Source organism: Cotesia typhae, unplaced genomic scaffold (genome assembly GCF_013202065.1).
Source record: "Cotesia typhae breed Kobodo isofemale line unplaced genomic scaffold, CoteBio_Ctyphae contig_11, whole genome shotgun sequence".
Classification (NCBI taxonomy): Eukaryota; Metazoa; Arthropoda; class Insecta; order Hymenoptera; family Braconidae; genus Cotesia; species Cotesia typhae.
The window spans coordinates 3276463-3296151 of NW_027423711.1; the positions used below are offsets into that span (position 1 = coordinate 3276463).

At 32.4% G+C, this 19689-nt stretch overlaps 2 protein-coding genes and 1 long non-coding RNA gene across 7 annotated transcripts in view; 1 reads left to right on the forward strand and 2 right to left on the reverse strand.

Moving 5' to 3' along the window:
- Hr38 (Hormone receptor-like in 38) overlaps window positions 1-19689 on the forward strand; it is a 38778-nt gene that overhangs the window by 412 nt on the left and 18677 nt on the right. For 2 of the 5 annotated variants that reach the window (XM_074238555.1, XM_074238564.1), the window contains exon 1: window positions 15646-16239. In XM_074238555.1, coding sequence (XP_074094656.1) covers window positions 15939-16239 — 301 coding nt within the window. In that variant the 5' untranslated portion in view covers window positions 15646-15938. Of the gene's footprint in view, window positions 1-5; window positions 33-237; window positions 880-2399; window positions 2898-2960; window positions 3066-5671; window positions 6208-15192; window positions 15351-15645; window positions 16240-19689 lie in introns of those variants that run through there. The other 3 variants (XM_074238591.1, XM_074238584.1, XM_074238574.1) reach the window with 3 other exon arrangements.
- On the reverse strand, window positions 11290-15005 carry LOC141524590 (uncharacterized). The gene is made up of 5 exons (XM_074238611.1): window positions 14858-15005; window positions 14397-14497; window positions 11926-12263; window positions 11478-11709; window positions 11290-11368 (listed from the first exon to the last, which is right to left on the reverse strand). The coding sequence occupies exons 3-5, from the start codon at window positions 11959-11961 to the stop codon at window positions 11349-11351; spliced, it is 288 nt and encodes a 95-aa protein (XP_074094712.1). The 5' UTR covers window positions 11962-12263; window positions 14397-14497; window positions 14858-15005; the 3' UTR covers window positions 11290-11348.
- Window positions 18737-19437, reverse strand: LOC141538053 (uncharacterized). Its single transcript, XR_012480997.1, has 3 exons — window positions 19360-19437; window positions 19005-19144; window positions 18737-18874 (listed from the first exon to the last, which is right to left on the reverse strand). It is a non-coding gene; the product is annotated as an uncharacterized LOC141538053 (long non-coding RNA).

The following is a 19689-nucleotide window of genomic DNA, read 5'->3' on the forward strand; positions in this document are numbered from 1 at the left end:
TTTAGTATTTGTATGCAAGTGAGCGCATATACGTAAGTGTATTAATCTCTATGGTAAATGTATGGTGAAGTAGAGAAACGACCTTTGCGCTCGGTACTTGCTCAGTACCTATGACTCGAGAGCGAGTCTCGAGAGCGTGCGCGCATCTTTCTAGGATTTTACTGGCAAGTAACTTGCACTCTGGCACCGTGCTCCAAGTATAAAGTAATGACTCGATACCATGCCGATTCTTTTCAGCTCGGGCATACACGAACACCAACGGGAACGCATTAGACAAAACTCCTGAGGTATACGAGGATATATTCACCACGACATCGTGATGACGAAATCATTATTCCGTGTGGCACGCACCCCGTGTCTGTAAGAGAGAAGAAAAAGCGGCAGACTGCGGGCTTGACTAGGAGGAAAGTACACTGTACAGGAGAATGAACGTCATGCACCTCGAAGAGAGCGCGTTATCTCACGTAGCTAAGTGCTCAGTGGTGATGTCGTAATACGACATCATCGAGCGTTCAAAGATTCAGGGCGGTGCGGGTTCGTTCGTTGGCTTGCAAGAGGGCTCGTTCGATTGTTTCGTTATCGCGATCATCCTCGCTCCTTCGCCAACGGGTCAATCTACCGCTCTCACCCGGTGTTTTATTTTTCATTCTTTTCCTTTCCCTCTTCCTCTCTCTCTCTCTCTTTCCCTAATCCTCTCACTCTTTTATATACTCTCTCAGCCTTGCAACTAGAGAATAAAATAGTAAAAGAGCTTCTACGAATGAATATGAGGTGCGCCTAGACATAGCTCATTCCTCTGTGCCAACGGCGATAACGCCTCCTCTTCATCAGAAGACATCTAACAACAACAGCAATATCAATGCTCTACAATCCCATTTAGTAAGTATATAACTTTTGATCCTTTGCATTCTATAAAAAAAAAATAATAATAATAATGTGTTCAATATATGAATCGAAGATTGGTGCTTTTAGTTTATAAAGAGAGATAGTTGTTTTAATTTTTTTTATTATTCTGTCATTACAATATTTTTTCGGTATGAAATCTAATACCATCAGAAAAATACAGCTATTAATATTTTTGTGACTAATTTTGTTAGAATTGGTAGAGCATTTGGCGCGTAACCAAAAAAATCCAGGTTCAAGTCCTGGTCTGCGCTGTATAAATTATTTTTTCGTTTACCGAAAAATTTTACACTAAATAAAAACATTTTTCTGCATTTTCTAAAAAAATATTGTGGTGATAGAATTTGATAAGACGTTTTCATTGTTGTTGTTTTTCGTTGCTATGGTGACCACTTTGGCAACGGTTACCGTAGCAACTGTTACTATGGTAACGGATAAATATCAATGATTAAAATTTGTAAATATATTGAATATTGATTAATAAAATTGTCGATAAATAAATATTTTGATAAAAGCGCGTTCGATTTTTTAGTCCTTAATAAAAAATTAAGATGAAATGTATGTGAAAACAATTTATTCGTGATTTGATTGGTTAAGCAAACTATTCGTAACGTGATTGGTCAAATATATCAAAGCATGAAAATATATGCAAAGTCTATAGTCAGGCACGCGCAAATTAAATTCTAATCCAAATATACTAGAAATTTGAATAGAGCGCTGCGCGCGCGTGCCTAAATTTTAACCAATTATGAATCGCGGCCCGTTTTTTGCGAGTTTCGACTTTTGACTATCTTCAAGACTATCATCATGTATTTTAATTTAGAGGTGACCACTTTGGCAACGGTTACTATACCAATAATTACCATCGCAATGGTTACTATAGCAACGGTTAAATATTAATAAGTAAAATTATTGAATAATTAAATTGTCGACAATAAACATTTTGACAGAAGCGCGTTTGATTTTCTAGTAATAATAAAAATTAAGCATTCTTTAAAAATTGGATCGGGTATCTATAGACTGAAAACAACAACTATCTCTCTTTATTAAATAACAATAATAATAATAATAATAATAATAAAATCAGCATCTCAATAATATGATTTTTCAATGTATCATTGTTGAATTGTAAGCAGTATTAAACTGTTTGGTAAACCCATCGACTAGGATGACTAGATATAAAAAGCGCTTGCGAGGTAGGCTAGCCGAATTACTTTCCCTGCAGGCGAAAGCCACACCATAAATTACACAGATTTATTTATATATATGCATGGGATATATATTAATCGAAAACCCGTCGAACCGGGATTCAATCGACGTATGAATTTATATCTCATATACATGAATAAATATACGTTTGTGTTATTAATTTTTATTTTTAAAAAGCATATACTCACTAGTTAATTTAAGTAGGGATATGTAATAGGTAGAATGAATCTGAGAGCTCACATCTACAAAGTCTTTTATATAAATATAAATTATTTTTTGTTTTTTAGAATTAAGTCACTGGAGAGCAGATAAGAGAATTGAACAGACGGCCTTCGTTGTCAGCAAGTCTGAGTGACAATTATTTATGAAGATCGCCGTGAACATCATGGTGAACGTCGTTGCCGATAACCCTGTGCAAAATGCGGCAAATATAACAGCAGCAGCAGCAAGAAGAATAATAATAAAATAAGTATTGCTGGAATTAGTAACAGCAACGGGGTCGAGCAGGTCTTCAACCACCGGGGCTGAATGTCTACATGCACATCTTATCTCTTTTCTTTTATTTTTTTTTTTTATTTATAATACTTAATAGTTAATAGAGTATTTGATGGTTGCTTGCTTACTATGCAGTGACGATAAAAACTAAGACTCCTCGTGCAATTTCACAACAACCTGGCACTCCGCTGCGGTGGAGCGAGAGAAATATCTGAAAGGTGCAGGTTACAAACGACGACGAGAGGTGAGGCCATGGCAATAGGCTACAAGCCCTCGAGGAGGCTCTATAGGTACTACTCTGTACTCTCTATGTTACATAGTATAAATACTAATATGTATATCTGTATTCCTAGATATGTATTCCCCGGTACGCTGTTTGATGGTGCACGAGTATATCCCAGGAGGCCGTCGGAGAGCGAGGGGAATTGAAGAACCGAATAAGATGCTGGTGCCTTGAGGTGAGTATATATATATTTATATATATATATATATATCTATACATATGTGTGTATATATTTTACCAGAGAGAACGGAATATGGGATCACCTCGGGTTAGGGTTCGCGGGATGCTGCGCCCACACTTCTATTGTTTCTCTTTCTTCATTTTTTAACCCGTTCCTTTCAGCTAAGCTGCACTATGCAGTATTGTATTGTTATTGTAGTAGTGATAGTGAGTGCCGACAAATCTAAGCGAGAGTATCAAGTAATGGTTGATACGCTCAATGTGCATAGTAAACCGAGTTCATCTCTACCTCACCAGGAAGTCTTTTGCTTCGTTTTAACTTTTTAATTTATCGATCGAGTCATGGCTGTTTTATATGAACAATACAATCCATTTATTCTATGACGTAATGGTATATATATTTCAAAAAAATTATAATTATCCTGAAAATTATATTCATTGAAATTGTTTAAGTAGGTCCTATGGCATTTTAAAAATATTTATTACAGAAATTTATTATCTGGTGGTATTTTCAACTGATTTAGGCGATTGGAAATTATAATTTTTTTTAATTATTAATTATAATTAAGAATACTTTAAAATAAGCTCTTCTAGCAAATAATTTTATTCATTTTATTAATGTCAGTAGTTAGTATCAGATAACTATCAGACACTCTTATCTTCTTTGGAAAATTTCTGAATCAATGATTATGTCGCGTTACTAATGCCAAAAGGGCGCATCTCAACATCTATGCCTTTTTGGCTCTGTAGAGCCAAAAGGGCGTGTAAAAAAATTTTTTTTCCCTCCAATTAACCGAAAAATGTTTATAACATTTAGATCTGTAAAGAAAGTGTATAAAAAAAATTTTTTAAACGCCTTTTTGGCTCTTAAAAAAAAAAAAAAAAAATTCTAATCTACTTCTTTTTTATTAAATTATGACTGTCCGAAAAAATGATACATTTTTTTCAATTTTTTTGGACATTTCTGAATTTTTTAAAAATAGTAAAAATTAAAGCAAGAGAATTAATTTTGTAGGAAAAAGTGAAATTTCTAGTCAAAAAAAAAAAAAATTTTTTTTCGCTCTAGAAAATAATTAGAAAGAAAAAAATTTTCTTGGCTCAAGTGAAACTTTTTTTTTGTGTGAATTTTATAAACATTTTTAAATTGTTTGGAGGGAAAAAAATTTTTTTATACACCCTTTTGGCTCGGCAGAAAGCGCGTAAATACTGAGATGCGCCCTTTTGGCATTAGTAATGCGACATGTGTGGTAGCTTTTGATACTGGAGCACAAGTGAAAACAAAGAGCTAAAGATCTTGACGAAAAGAGAGAGAAAAAGAGTTAGATCTAACTCTAATCGTTCACGCGCAGAAATCGTCGGTGTCCCACTTGAGTGGAATGGAATAGCGTGGGATAGGCCCTTGGGAGATGATAATTATACGTCGCACTAACAGCTCTGGGCATTCGTATTCGCATCAGTATTCACTCGTAAGTAATAGTAGCAGGAGTAATAGTAACAGTAGTAGTAGTAGTAGTAGTAGTAGTAGTAGTGTAAGAGCACGACTTGCGGCGTTTGCATGCTTCGTAAGCTTATCTTATTAGATAGGTGTCTCTGATTCTTTTGTAGATTTAAACATTTACGATCGTTGGATGTTGGATCGTTTGCAGAAGCCAGAGAGCAAACCACGAGGTTACTATGATGTATGGCATGACTTGTTGAGATTTCCGTACAGGTTTAGAGGGTAACAGATAATATATATCTGTATATACGTACACAGTAAATTTGCGCACACATTTACGTGTACGTAAGATACATAAGAATAAGAAGAAACAGAAAACTAGCAGAGGTAAAGCATTCAGGTCGTGGAGTAGTTGTCGTCTTGACTTGGCTGTGACTATTCGTACCTGCAATCTGCATACTTAACAGCATCTGGATATATACGATCCAACTACTACCAGCCGATGAACCACGACTTGACTGTTACCTCTCACCTCGAATGCGTCGCTCTCAACTGTAGTACACGTAATCCTTGTCTTCTTTAACGCTCCAATAAAACCAACATCGATTCTTTAGGCTTTAATTTATATTTTATATAAATATAAATGGATTATTTATCTAAATTACATTGCACCAACAGCGTAACTGTAAATTATAATTATTGAGTAAATACATCAATTCATCTTTTATTTATTTGTTTAATATACATAATAAATAAATAACTATTTTATTTCGATATTCAAATTAACAGACATCTGACAATTTTTTTACCAAATAAATTATTGTAAAAAAAACTTAACTCTGCGTGAAGAAATTTTTATTTATTTTTGATAATTATTTACAAGTTGGGTCAAACGTATTTTTGATGAAAAATTAACATTTTTTTATTTTTTTTTATTTTGTCTGTTTTTACGGCGGATTTATGTTGGTGATATTGAAAATATAAAAAAATTAATATTTCTATAATTTTTTTGCCTTCAAAAATTGGAAAAAATTTTGGCTCTTATATTTTTGAATAAAATTTATATTTTATTCTTTTTTTGATATTTTTTTTTTGAAAAGTATAAAAAAAATCAATTTTTTTTAATTGTTCATTTTTTTATGTATTTTTCAAAATTAAAAAAAAAATTTTTCGTTCAAAAAAATTAAAATTAAAATAGTAGGCCCCACTTATAAATAATTACTTTATTTTTAAATTAAAACCACAAAAATGGTCAAGTGTCTGCTGATTTCTAAATCAGGTTTAATCTACTTAACTTTAAAATCTGCTAGTTCGTGGAGTTGTTACTTGTTAGAATTTAAAACGAGTGTTAATTGTACAAGTGATAAAATTTTCACTTTTGTCCACTTATCTGGCAGGTATCATCATCTTGGATATAATCATTAACATCATAATCGTTAGCTGAGATAGCAATTAATGGAATAGAGTGTCCATTTAACTTAATGGAGGGATTTTTTATCCTTAGTTTATTCATATTGAAAATGATGTCTTGGTCTTCGTCATCGTAATCATAATGATAATGATGATAATCGCGAGAGAAGACGTCGCGTGAGAGGAGTAAATACACAAGAAACTTAGTACCACGGTGTGGGAATGAAATTGGCCCCGCGGCGGCTGCGCGCACAGCGCGAGATTTACTATAATATGATAATAGCTGCAGGTAGGCAAAAGGCACTCCCCATAGACCACACGAGACTGTCTTTACCTATTTTTATCTTTCTCTCTTTTCTTACCCTCTCTTTTTCTCTTTTTCTCTCACTAAAAATCTTGGTTATTCTCCCTCAGCAGTTGTTTTCTCAACTCGCGTCTTCTCAAAGTGAAAGGCGGCGGGCGAGTCGCGTCGCCGTAGCCGCGACTTGTGCGCTAAGCTAGTAGTTTATACCGCTATATACGCCGTCTAAATCGTCTTAGTCGTATGGTCGTAGTCGTCGTGCGCCGCTATTCACCGTCTCCAATCTCGTGCATTTGTATCCGCTATGTTATGTTATGCTGTAGTAGGCATACTACTCCACTGCAAGGTCCCCGCACCCACGGGGTCAGGGGTCGGCTCACCCACTCCTACTCTCTCAGCCTGGCCCTTCACCTCCTGCTTAAGCTGCTCCTGGTGTAAGCGTACCTGAGAGGTGCGAGCGTCTACAATAAAACCCACTTCGATATTTAAACGTGCACAGTAAAAAATTTTGCGTCAATGTGTCAAAAAATTTTGTGTTAAAAATTTTAACACTTTTTTAATAACTTTTAACACTGTTAAAAATTTTAAGTGTTAAAATTTTTTAACACTTTGTATTAAAATTTAACATTTATTGTGTTAAAATTTTTAACACGTGTTAAATTTTTTAACACTTTTTGTGTTAAAATTTTTAACACTTTTTTAACAATTTTTAACACTGTTAAAAATTTGAACAGTTTTTTATTAAAATTTAACATTTATTGTGTTAAAATTTTTAACACTTTTTGTGTTAAAATTTAACACAAAAAGTGTTAAATATTTAACACATAATTTTTTAACGCAATGTCGCAAAATTATTTACTGTGTATGTGTGTTTCAGAGTCTATTATATTCACTGTCTCTCCTTCATTGATGATTAGATAAAGGAGCTTTTTCCATCTAAATAAATAAATTTTAGGGGCTGATTTTTATCCACCACCTAGAAAAAAAAATTAAAAAATTATTTATACACTTATTAGTATTTAATGTAACAGTATTCGTGTGTCCCACGGAGATTAGCGAAATTACATATAAATAATTAATCAATTCTTCGTGGACTACTCATGCAACCAATAAGAAAAAGCCATTCACTTACCATAATATATATATATATATATATATATATATATATATATATATATATATATATATATATATATATATATATATATATAAATAAAATATACAATGTTTAACTTTGTCGGTCTTTAATTATCCGTATCCATAGATATACTCACAATTGTGGATTCTCGGTTACTCTGAGATGGCAATCGCAATAACTTCCGTCTCTCAACTGTATACTAATAGTATACTAGTAAGTGTGTAGCAAGCCCAAGATGATGTTACCGAGACGCAGGTGCGATTATAGCTTGCAATATGCGTGACAGATGACACATGAAGGCATCGTATTCTGACAGGGGTGTAATGAAGTTACTTACCTAATCAAGTAATTGGTTGTATTAGTATAGTAGCAGCGATTGATAGTTCAATGAGATTTTTACTGTAATAACGAAAGGTCGCATTAAGCGTATGTGTCTTTCCCTTTTTTTTTATGTTTGTTTATGATTTTTTCCTCGTACGTTCTTCGTTTATTTACGCAGAAATGGAAAAGATATACAATGTTAATAACGAACACAAAGTATTGCTGGAGAAAGTAGGTATTTGATATCCCAGGCCGTTATCCTCTTTGCTATCCATTTTCATCCTGAATAATTTCTGGTTCACGGGTTCGACTATAAGTCGGTCGCGCTCGCGCAATTTAACTAACTAGGTATATATTCGACCTGATACGTCATCATAGCACATTAATAAATTAATTGAAAATTTATTTTTGATTGTTCGTCGTCTTGAATGAATTTCGATCGGTTCAATGTTGATGTTATTCTCATCGGAATTTAATAAAGACCATGAATCTTTTTTTATCCTCTTATCCTGTAAAATATATATATTTTTTTTATTTATTCTCGTTAAATTTGATTTCAAAGGTTTAAAGTTTGACAAGTAAAAGTAAAAAAAATTTTTGGTTTTAAATTTTTTCAAAAAAATGATTTTTTGAAATAATAAAAAAATTTTTATCACTTTTAAACTCTGCTAAGTTTTAACCCCTTGCTTGGTATAAAAACTTAATATATACGTACGTAAGCATTTAGATAATGATTAACGATGTTAACGAATCGTTTGCACGCTTAGTGCACGATGCCAAAAGTATAAGACACATGGACGAACCCAGAAGGTGGTATAAAGACAACCAAGGATTCATCGTGACGTTACGTGCTGAGGAGAGAGTCTCTCGGGAGACCAGGTCGATCGTCGTCGTCGTCCTCCTCCTCCTCCTCCTCCTCCTCCTCTTCCTCGTTCTCCTCCTCCTCTTCATTCTCCTCATCTCCGTCGTCATGTTGCCGACCGCTAGCTTTCCCTTTCACACGCGGCGCTAATAGCCCATCGTTTCCCGATCTATCGGAGAATCGAGAAGCGAGAGAAAAATTATAAAAAATTTTTAAGAGATGGAAGCTAATAGCAAAGCAGAGATGTACTTTTTATTCATGTTAATGTACTTACTAACCCACAAGAAATCCAGATGAGTCTGTCTGCTAAAGTACAAAGTGCACATATTCCCAAGTCTAATAAGTTTTTTTTTAATATTCTCGACCCAGTATAGGTAGTCCTTTGACTTTTTACGTCAGTCTTATCATTTTGTTTGACCTATACCAGGTTATTCTTGAAGGGAGGACTTTTTTAAATTTTATTTTTGAATTGGTACGATTTGTCTGTAAAAAATAAAAAGTAAATATTTTATAATTAGTCGGTTCTTCTTTTTAAGGAAATTTCATTTTACAGCTTGCTCAGGTACTATTTTTCTTTCTACTTATTTTTTTGAGCGAAAAAAAATTTTTTTTATCTTGATCCAAAAAAATTTATTTAAGTCAAAAAAAAATTTTCTTGTTTTCAGAAAATTCAGCCTGTTGCTCCAAAAAAGAGCCTGTTGCTCTTGATCGGTCTTCCTTCAGGCACCCGAAAATTTTCTTGAGCCAAGAATTTTGTTTTTCAGTCAAGAAATTTTTCTTTCTGTGTTACAATAATTACAATTTAATTATATATAAAGACATTAACAATTATCAATAATTTAATTAACAGATCAAATTAAACTAATTTAAATACACTAATAATAAATACAGTAAAAAATTCTGCGTCAAAAAATTTTATGTTAAAAATTTTTATGTTAAATATTTAACACTTTTTTTGTGTTCATTAAAAAAAAATAAATGTTAAATTTACACATAAAAGTGTTAAATATTTAACACAAAGTTTTTCAAAACAATGACGCAAAATTTTTTACCGTGCATCTCACAATAGTTTAAATAAAATAAAATGATAAATATTTAAATCAAAAGTTTACTTTATTAAAAATTAAATACTGAGAACTTATTTAATTATTCAATAAATCAAATGTGATAAATTCAAACCTATAAGGAAAAAAAAAAAAGTAACTGATTACTTTTTAAAATAAATTTTCGATTCATCAGCTTCATCATTTCTCCATTGAGAGTTTATCAGTATGGATAAAAAGAGAGGTCATATTACTTGTTCTTAACCCGTTATATATCTGTATATACATCAATCAATAGAAAGACTTGATGTATACCTATAGACATCCAACTGTCTTGATATTCCAACTAGCAATAACGAGACCTACTAAAGTATTACAAGTTGTCATCCTAAAACAACTATCACCCTCAGTAAGCTTTTCTTCTTCCGGGACCTTGAGTTTGATTAGGTAATATTAATAATTAAACGAAGAAAAGAAATGAGCATTGCCCTTCAGTTTTAGCGGCCGTTTATAACCGATAGTGTTTACCTACACTAAGCATTAGTATCGTTTTTTATTCTCATTATCATTATATTACTCTTTCTTCTCTAGGTATGTAAGTATAACGTATACCTACATAAACCTAACACATGACATCGTGACGATGTGACTTTCTCCGTGTACACCTGGAATACAAAGAAGAAAGAAAGAGATCATCAAGTAGGTAAATCATGAGTAAAAGAGAAAAGTGATTAGGGAAAGACAGATCAAACGATTAAACTCGATTTCTCAGTGTCGACATCATCATGGTTAACTCCTTTCTTCTTCATTATCATTATTATCATCATCATCATCATCATCATCATCATCATCATCATCATTCATCTATCTGTCCAGCTATTTATTATTTCTTCCAATAATGCGCTCGAGTATAACTATAATTTTATTAAAAAAAAAAAAAAAAACAACAAAATAATGATGGCTTGTTTGTATATTATACATATATATGCGATATGCGTGTCACTGGGTCTACACACAGCAGTGCCGCGGTCGTCTGGTCCACTCATGGAATTCAAGGCTTTCTTCTCATGTTTTATTATAAATTAACGGCCTCCACCCGAAGATGCACGGGGACACTCTCTTCTCTTATCCTGTCTTCCATTTCTTCTTTCCGCGTCATCGATGGTAATATAATAGCAGTAATAATTTTACACAGAAAGAAAAATTTCTTGATTGGAAAATAAAATTCTTGGATCAAGAAAATTTTCGGCTGCATGAAGGAAGACCGAAGTAAAAATTTTTCTTGAAATTCTAGTCTTGGTAGAAGTAATTTTTTCTTAATTCAAATTATCATAAATACTTGACACAATAAATTTTTATGCGTGCAATTGTACGTATTGAATGAAAAAAAAATGATTCAATATTATTTAGTCAATAAAAATTTACTATCAAGATATTTAATTTTTTGGAGCCAGAAAAAAATTTTCTCAAGATAAGAAAATTTATTTCTAAATTTTTTGGAGCAAGAGGCTGAATTTTTTCAAAACAAGAAGATGTTTTTGACTTAAATGAATTTTTTTGGATCAAAATACGTATTTATTAAACCAAGAAAATTAATTTTATTGAACTAAGTGAAATTTCTTGTCAAAAAAAAATTTTTTTTCGCTCAAGAAAATAATTAGGAAGAAAAATATTTTTTTGATTCACTTGAACTTTTTTTTCTGTGTGCTTATTATCGCCAAAATCAACAACAACAACAACAGCAATAAATAACACGTAGATTCGTCTAGACTGTCATCTTACTACCTACAACATCGCCAATGGTAGATTTTAATAGATTAATTTATATGTATAATATATATGTATAATATATACATGGAAAAGTACCGTGAGATAAATAAAAACACATGCTTACAATATTCCCATACTTGCCCACACACTTGAGGGCCTTGCCCCGTAACTTTCGTTTTCGTACTCTGTCGATATTCCCCGATTACGCAACCTGTTGTCGCTGTTGGTGCTGGTGTTATTACTGGTGTTGTGGTCCACCCTCCTCTTTGAGTGTATTTACATCCACAGATGTGACAGGGCACTGGCCGGTTGTTGGCCGTGATTTCTGTCCACCCGTCCAGTCTACCTTCTCCGTTCTAAAAAATTTTTCACAGTATTATAATACTACCTAAAACATTTATTTATTTATTTATCTTTCTGTCATTTCAATATTCTTCACTCAATCAATTTATTATCTGACAATAACAACTAAATTGCTAATTAAAAAAAAGTTTTCTGCATCACAAATCTAAAATAAAATTAAATAAAAATATAAAATTAATAGCTTTTAAATTTAGTGGTGCATTTAATACCGCTAAACAAAGTGAGATCAAGGACAGCATCTTCATTAAATAAAATGCATATTTGCACTTGGATGTATAGATATATGTTTATTTGTGGATTAGTGTTCTCTCTGGATCACCTCGATAATTTCTTCCTTCTTCGTTTCCTCACACTCATGATTTCTTCTTTTTCCCGATTGCCCAATGTGCATCAACTACTACCAGGTATCTATCATACGCACCTTCGCTTCACCACTTTCTAAAGAATTCCGAAGACCTTCGAAATTGCCTCGCGGGCAGCTGCTCCTCCTTTCGCTATCTTACTTTTGCATCGTTCTTGCTGTTTTAAGATACTGATGATGATTCCTCTTTTTTGTGGGATTAATTTAACAAACATGAAATTAAAAAAATAAATAAATAAAATTAAAATTTATATATTGAGGATAAATAAAATATAAAAAACTTATGAATATTATATAGTGTATAGTTAATGTAGTTGTTTTTGATGCTGTTTATTACTTCATCACCTAGAAAAATTGAAATAAATTTAATTCACGTTTTTAAATTATACTTTATCCATTATAAGTGATACATGAGAAATAAAGATAAAAGAGACAAGAGTTTCACGTGCATTAACTATCGTAATTTCCAAGCATTGCATAAAAGCTTATGTATCATATTATGTACATACTACGATGAAGCAAAAAAAAAAAAGACATCAGCCTCTCGGTTCGTTGGATCCAATGGTTCATGTATATCGTACAGATTTTTTAAAATACTTGCTCGCATCATCTCAGGATCGATTAAATAATTATAATCATAATTGTTATCGTCGAATATTTTTTATGCGAAAAATGAATATACGAGGAAGTAGAAGAACATGAGAAGGTGCAGGTAAATAGTTTAGAAAAAAGTCATTAGAGCATGAAGATTGATAAATAATAAATAAACATGTTAAGGGTTAATAAAAAATGGTTTTATAATGACGCGACGCAAGGTTAAAAGGTGATTCCCGGTTGTTCAATGAAGTAGCTTTAAGCTTAACCCATCACCATGACCTCAGCCATTAAATCTCCACTGAGGCGTACGATAGCTGATTGTGTCAACAAAAAAGAATAGTACAAGAGTAAGCAGAAAAAAAATAGTATATATTATATAATGTATAACATATTTTATACAATATATTCTATATGCTTGGATGTGGATGTAAAAATTGAGTATATATAGGGGAAGAAAAAAAATAAATATGTATAAAAATTGTCACGATTCACTTGTAACCTACGATGTGAATTAAACGGGTAAACTTTAAGTAGGTGGTGGGTGGTACAGTGACGAAACGGAAGGAAAAGTGACGCAGACGTGGGCGAGATTATGGTAAGGGTGGCTGGCTGGTACACGTGCTCTCGTTCATCCCACCTACGTATTATGCCACGCGTATAATACGCCGTCCAGGGTAGCTTTTATCTTGTGTAATATAGGATTTAACCGACTATGAGACGTGAACCAAACGTAATAGTCTCTTTGCACATGGCAACATGCCAGGTAATAAAGCTCGGTATGAGGAAAAATAAAAAAAAAAGAAAACCAGTGATAGAGAATTTATTATGAATGGACAAGAGACCAAGAGAAGAGTAGAAAGAAGAAAAAAATTCTAACTACGAGGAAGAAGAAGAAGAAGAAGAAGAACAACAACAACAGGAAGATTTAGAAGAGAAAGATAAAAGAGATGATGATGCAGATGTTACATTGGTAAAATTTACCTTCCATTAAATCTTTTCTTCCTGATAACTTGAATGGATTTACTCGTCATTGTTATCAATATTATCAATATTATGACTAAACATTTAAATGTTATTATGATAATAAGTCAGTTGAGTCAGTCTTCTCTAGTTCGTAACGCTCATTCTTCAGTTATTTGTGTATTCTATTTTTCGCGCCCTCGTTCGATGATATTACGACGATACCTCGAGGCATATACTGGCAATATGACGTCACTCATAACAATGACGTCATTGTTAGCGGAGATAGGGTAAAGTGAGGTAACCACCCTCTTGTCACTACCCGGCACCCCCAATACCAGTAGTACCACCAGTAGCTTTACTTGCAAGGGTCGTGCATTGCTGCGCAAGCCCATCGATCCACCGTTGCTCCGGTCTATCCCAGAGTATGACGTTCACAATGACGTCATCGTGGCGCCGTTCGCCGTTACACACAGTACGGTTTTAATATAGCGGAGAACCGCGCGCGCTCCGGACTCAGTTACGCGGTGACCGGCCTTAAGTGCACCATCACGAGAGCTGTGTCAGCTTCTCTTTATCCGCGTGCTCTGATATCCAACAGTGAGACAGTTATTATTATTTTGTATCAATTAATTAATTTATTTTTCTTCTTTATATCAATTAACCAACGTGACTTTATTATTATTATTATTATTATTATTATTATTATTATTATTATTATTCGTTTTTGGATAAATACTATTTACGTATAATAATACATACCATTTGTTTATACAAGTGTAATTGTTAGACATGATATTTTATTAAATTCTCATCGATGATTTTTCAACAAACCAGCCAGACTTAAATTAACTTTTAATCGCCTGTAAGTAAAACAAAAAGAAACTGAATTAAAAAAAAAAAATAAAATAAAATAAAATAAAATTCCACACTTAGTATTTAGTTTACCAATCATTCAAAAACTTTACCTTGCACATTTAATCACTCAGCCCAATCGCGAAATTTAATTTATAAATTCACAAGTGTAATAACTTTTTTTCTATTTATTATTATTGTTCTTCACAAAATTGTTAATGCTCTTTTTATTAAATCTCATTACTCAATTTTTCAACCACTTGTTCACAAGGTGCTAAAAATCACGAGCCACTGGACACGTGTTTTTTTTTAAATATTTTTTTTTTAATTTTAAATTTATAAGAAAAAAGCGTGTAGTTACTCCTCACCTGAAAAAAACACCCCTGACTCCTGCACGTTGAATTTCATACGTAGCACACATAAGTTAACAAAGTTGTACGTCGTGGAATACAGGAAGAAGAATCATCTGATCATCCACATCTTCTGACGGGAATCTAAGTGAACAACTTTTTGGAATAAACAACCTAGATGCTGGATCATTCAAGTGTTTATCAGTTCGACTGTCATAATACCCCAGTGGTGGATACTTTTATCTTCGCCTAAAAATAAATAATAATTATTAAATAAAAAAAAAAAAAAAATAGAGCAAGAGTAAAAAAAGAGAGAGGGAAGAAAAGAAGAAGAAGTATTGAATTAAAAACACCCTGAAGGAAGAACTCGGTGGCCGTATGCGAGTTCCCAGGTCGAAATTGTGGAACGAGCGTTTGCTGCCGCCAGAGCGTCTGGAGCTCGCTGTCAACGAGAGAGTCTTCAATGCCATTTGGAGGGAACCGGGAACACCATCAACGGCGACTGTGGCAGGTCGGTTGTCTACTGTTAATACACAAAGACAACGTCTTGTAATTATTATTTTTCACCCTGTATCATTATTGTTGCGCGTCACATCCTTTTTTATACACCTCTCTCTGTTACTTGCAATTAACAAATGAGTTGAGTCCTTTGGTGTTGTTATTTATCCATCACACGTCGATTAATCACACTTAAGCACTCTAGAAATAAATTATTAATATTTAAATGTAATATATTTATATTATTACTGCACTCTTGTTGTTACAATTAAAAAAAAAAAATTTACCACTTTTGCTCATGCAAAAAAAATCATTGCGAATTTTCGTTGATGCGTTACATTAGTGGGGTTGAAAAATTTTACCATACCCACCACCATCAACGCTCACCCTCTGGAAGATATAATTGTCAGTTATTAGTTGAAAATATTAGCTAGGATAATTAAAAATGTTCTATTACTACTATGACTATGACTATCATTATCAATAATAAAAACACGTTATGATCGAGGCTAACTTGATTACTAATTGCGGGACCAAATAATAAATTATCAGCAATAATTTATACAAAAGAAAAAAAAAAAACACAACAGAAGCAATTTATATGATAGAGTACGTAGATATGCGTACTGTTGAAAACGTGATTAGTACTAAAACAAATACGGTTCAACCGGCGGTATCTGGTGGTACGACAATGCGCGGTAGCATTGTTGAGGACTGTGTTGTCGTCGAGGAGTGCAGCATAGCTACCCACGTTGGATCCAGAACAATTGGTGCAGCTGTTTATCCAGTAGGTAGACCTGCATTTCCACCACCCGATAGCAACAATAATAATGATCACCATAGGAACCTCGAGGCCACAGACCATCTCAATCATCATACTGATCATCACTCATGGAACAAGTGTAAGTCCTTCGACTCACTCTACTATTGTACCTTGACTCATTTGTCGCTATTTTAACTTTAAATTCAAAAAATATTAAAATTTTTGGGCAATGGTTTTTTAATAATATGAATTACTAACAAACTTGTCTCACCTTGACCCGTGCTGCTGGAATATATTCTTCATTAATTAATCATTTACTTTTTATTCCGATTCGTTAACTAGTTTCTTTTTTTTTTTTTTTAATTGCTTTTGGTTTCTACACGGTAAGAACAAGATGACACTGAATATCGTCCCAGATTACACTGGGTAAAAAAAAAATTTTCAGATAGTAGCTAGTATAATCCAGATTATAATGAATATAATCCAGATATCACCCAGTATAATATGGACTATAATGAGTATAATCCAGATATCACACAATATAATTTGGATTATACTAGCTACTATCTGAAAATTTTTTCACTACAGATATCACTGAGTATAATCTGGGATGATATCCAGTGTCATCTTGTTCTTTCCGTCTAAATTGTTATTTAATATTTAGCTAAAAAGTATGAAGATAAAGAAAGTATGGATTAGAAAAATTTTTTTCTTGATTTTACTATCGCGCCCTCGACGTTCCTCGGGCCAGGATGTTGACGACGGTGAGAGGTTTTACCGTTATATTATTTATATACATATATTAAAAGATAGACTATATGGATACATGCATTCGCACATACCTACATAAATTATTGGCCGCGTGAGGTGGTCATGGTGATGGTGGTGATTGTGGAGGCGGCGTTGGTGATCGAGAGACGATCATTGTCGAGTCATTCAATTGAATTATCATATAAACACTCACACGTATATAAAATACCATAATGTTGTAATTATTATTATTATAATAATAATTATTGTTGTTGTTGTAGTTGTATCTAGTAAAATAATCGAAAGTCGAAAGATAAGCGGTATTGAAAGAAAAATATTTCTCTCTTTCTATTTTCCTCTTGTCATTGAATAGTTGCATTTAATTATAATACTGTCTGATAAGTATCTAATGAAGTCATACTACAGTAATATATTAATTGTTTAAATAATGAAACTGTACTGAAAAAAAAAAAATTAACTTAAATCAAGAGAAAAATTCTTGAACCAAGAAAATTATTTTGAAAGCTTTGAAAATTAACATTTAAAATTTGAATTACAAAAATGTAATTTTCCTAATTTTTAATACGATGGGACACTTATTACTATTTATAATGTCATTTTTCCGTGTACACAATGACAAAAATTTTTTACTGTGCAGACTACAGGCAAATTGAAATTAAGACAAATAAATTACAGAACTGATGAGTAATAATAATTATTAATGAATGACAAAAACGGTACAGTAATTTACAACTCACTGATTGGTGTTTAACAATCTTTGAGCATCCGAAAGTAAGTGTTGGGCTGATGTGTTCCCGATCGACAGTTAAACTCTTCGGGAAACATAGTCACTCTCTAGTCAGTCTTTACAGGTGTAACCGGTTCGTCGGTTGATAAATATAGTCTGGCAACACGCCCGATACTAACTACTAGGCATTATTTCTTAGCTGAGGCTACAACAAGATACACGCGGATATGGCCACTTTGTCGTTCATACCATTCGTCTCATCGGTGGTCACGCACCCGCGTTTTTATCACTGGCACGCGTCTATTCAGCTATCCGACAAAAATTACCCTTCATCACCATCATTAGTTTTATCTTGAATCAATAAATTAATTATTTAAATAAATTCTATTCGATTGTACAACTGTATAAATTTATAAAATTCGAATGATACACAGTAAAAAATTTTACGTCTTAAAATTTAACATTAATTTGATTAAATTGATACAAAAAAGTGTTAAATATTTAATATAAAAATTTTTAACACAAAATTTTTGATTGTGTAGATATAAATATATTAATTAATCTATTAATGAACGGTATTTTCGGATTTATCATCTACTCACTCGATAAATTTTTGGCCTACTGTTATACTTAATTATATTTTTAATATTGCAAAACTTGGCGAACTTTTAAGAGATCCTTTACATCAATGACCGCTGTCGTGTATATCATTTACGTCTGCGGCTTTCCCTTTCCATATCACTAATCGCCACGTGCTTTTCTCACGTAGTATAAATTTACCGCATAAACTATGTGTGACACGCTAACTTTACACGTTAATCAGCCATTTGTTTATTTATTTACGCTTGCAACATCTTAATATATAGTTGCATTTAAATTAGTGCACTGTTATATCATGCATTGACGATGAAGATGATAAATATAATGATGAAGATGATAACTAGAAAAAGCAAATCATGCAGAGTAAAAAAAAAAATTACCACAGGTCCTTAGCGTTAAATTAACATTTTTTTTTTTTTTTTTTTTTTTTTTTTTTGTAAACTATATACTGAAGCTTTTTGATCATACACTTCCGTAGCGTATCTTTTTCTTCCAAGAAGCCAAACTGCATTGTTTTGCTGCTTGACTAAATATACACGCGTGATCCAACTGTTTGGCTAGAGTACAAAGACCCGAGTCACGTGCCACTTAATACTTTTTACATATTTTCACATTAGGTATATCTCCGTCTTAGCAATCTCATCAATAATTGAAATATATACGTGTTCTTTCATTTCTAAGAGCAATAAAAAAAAATGTAATTATTTTGTTGAGAAATACGAGAGCTTTAATTGAAAATATTAAATTGAAATCTATTTATTACCAGTTGAATAATAAATAACTATTTATATTATAAATATACGTACATTTTTAGTAGTTATTTCTCTTGGTGATTAAAATGATTTGATCACGCGGCCCCACGAGACCACCGGAAATATCTTCCACCAGCTAATGCATATGTTTGACGTATTTATTTACGTGCGCAAACGATCGAACATATTTATATCTATAAAAACAAATACAATTGCATTAATGTTTTGATAACATAAATCTGCCTAAAAGTTAAATAGATAATATTTAATCAATAATAATTTAATAAAAGTATAAAAAAATTAAATAATATAAAAGAAGAGACCCAAAATACTGCTAATCATCAATTTATCAACTCTATATAATACAGATAATATATCAGTACTTGACTGTGTCCTTAAAACAAAGTACCTATCACAAAGTAGGTCGTAGAACATTTCATTTCAAGGGTTAACAACCTCGTTCCAAATAAGTCAACGTATACAAATCCCTTAAGACAAAGTATCATATCCGTGAGTATAATAACAGGTGTAAAAACAATAAATAATTAATAACTATTTCATTTGAAGAAATTGCTTTCATGTAATTGCACTGAAAAAAAAATTTTATGAGGAAAATAAGTAAATAAAAAATAAAAAAAATAATCGATCAGATTGGATGAAAACAAAGAACTTGAGGAATCGAAACTAGCCACTTTATAAAACATGCAGACGTAAACTACCCTAAACCTCATTGGCGTAT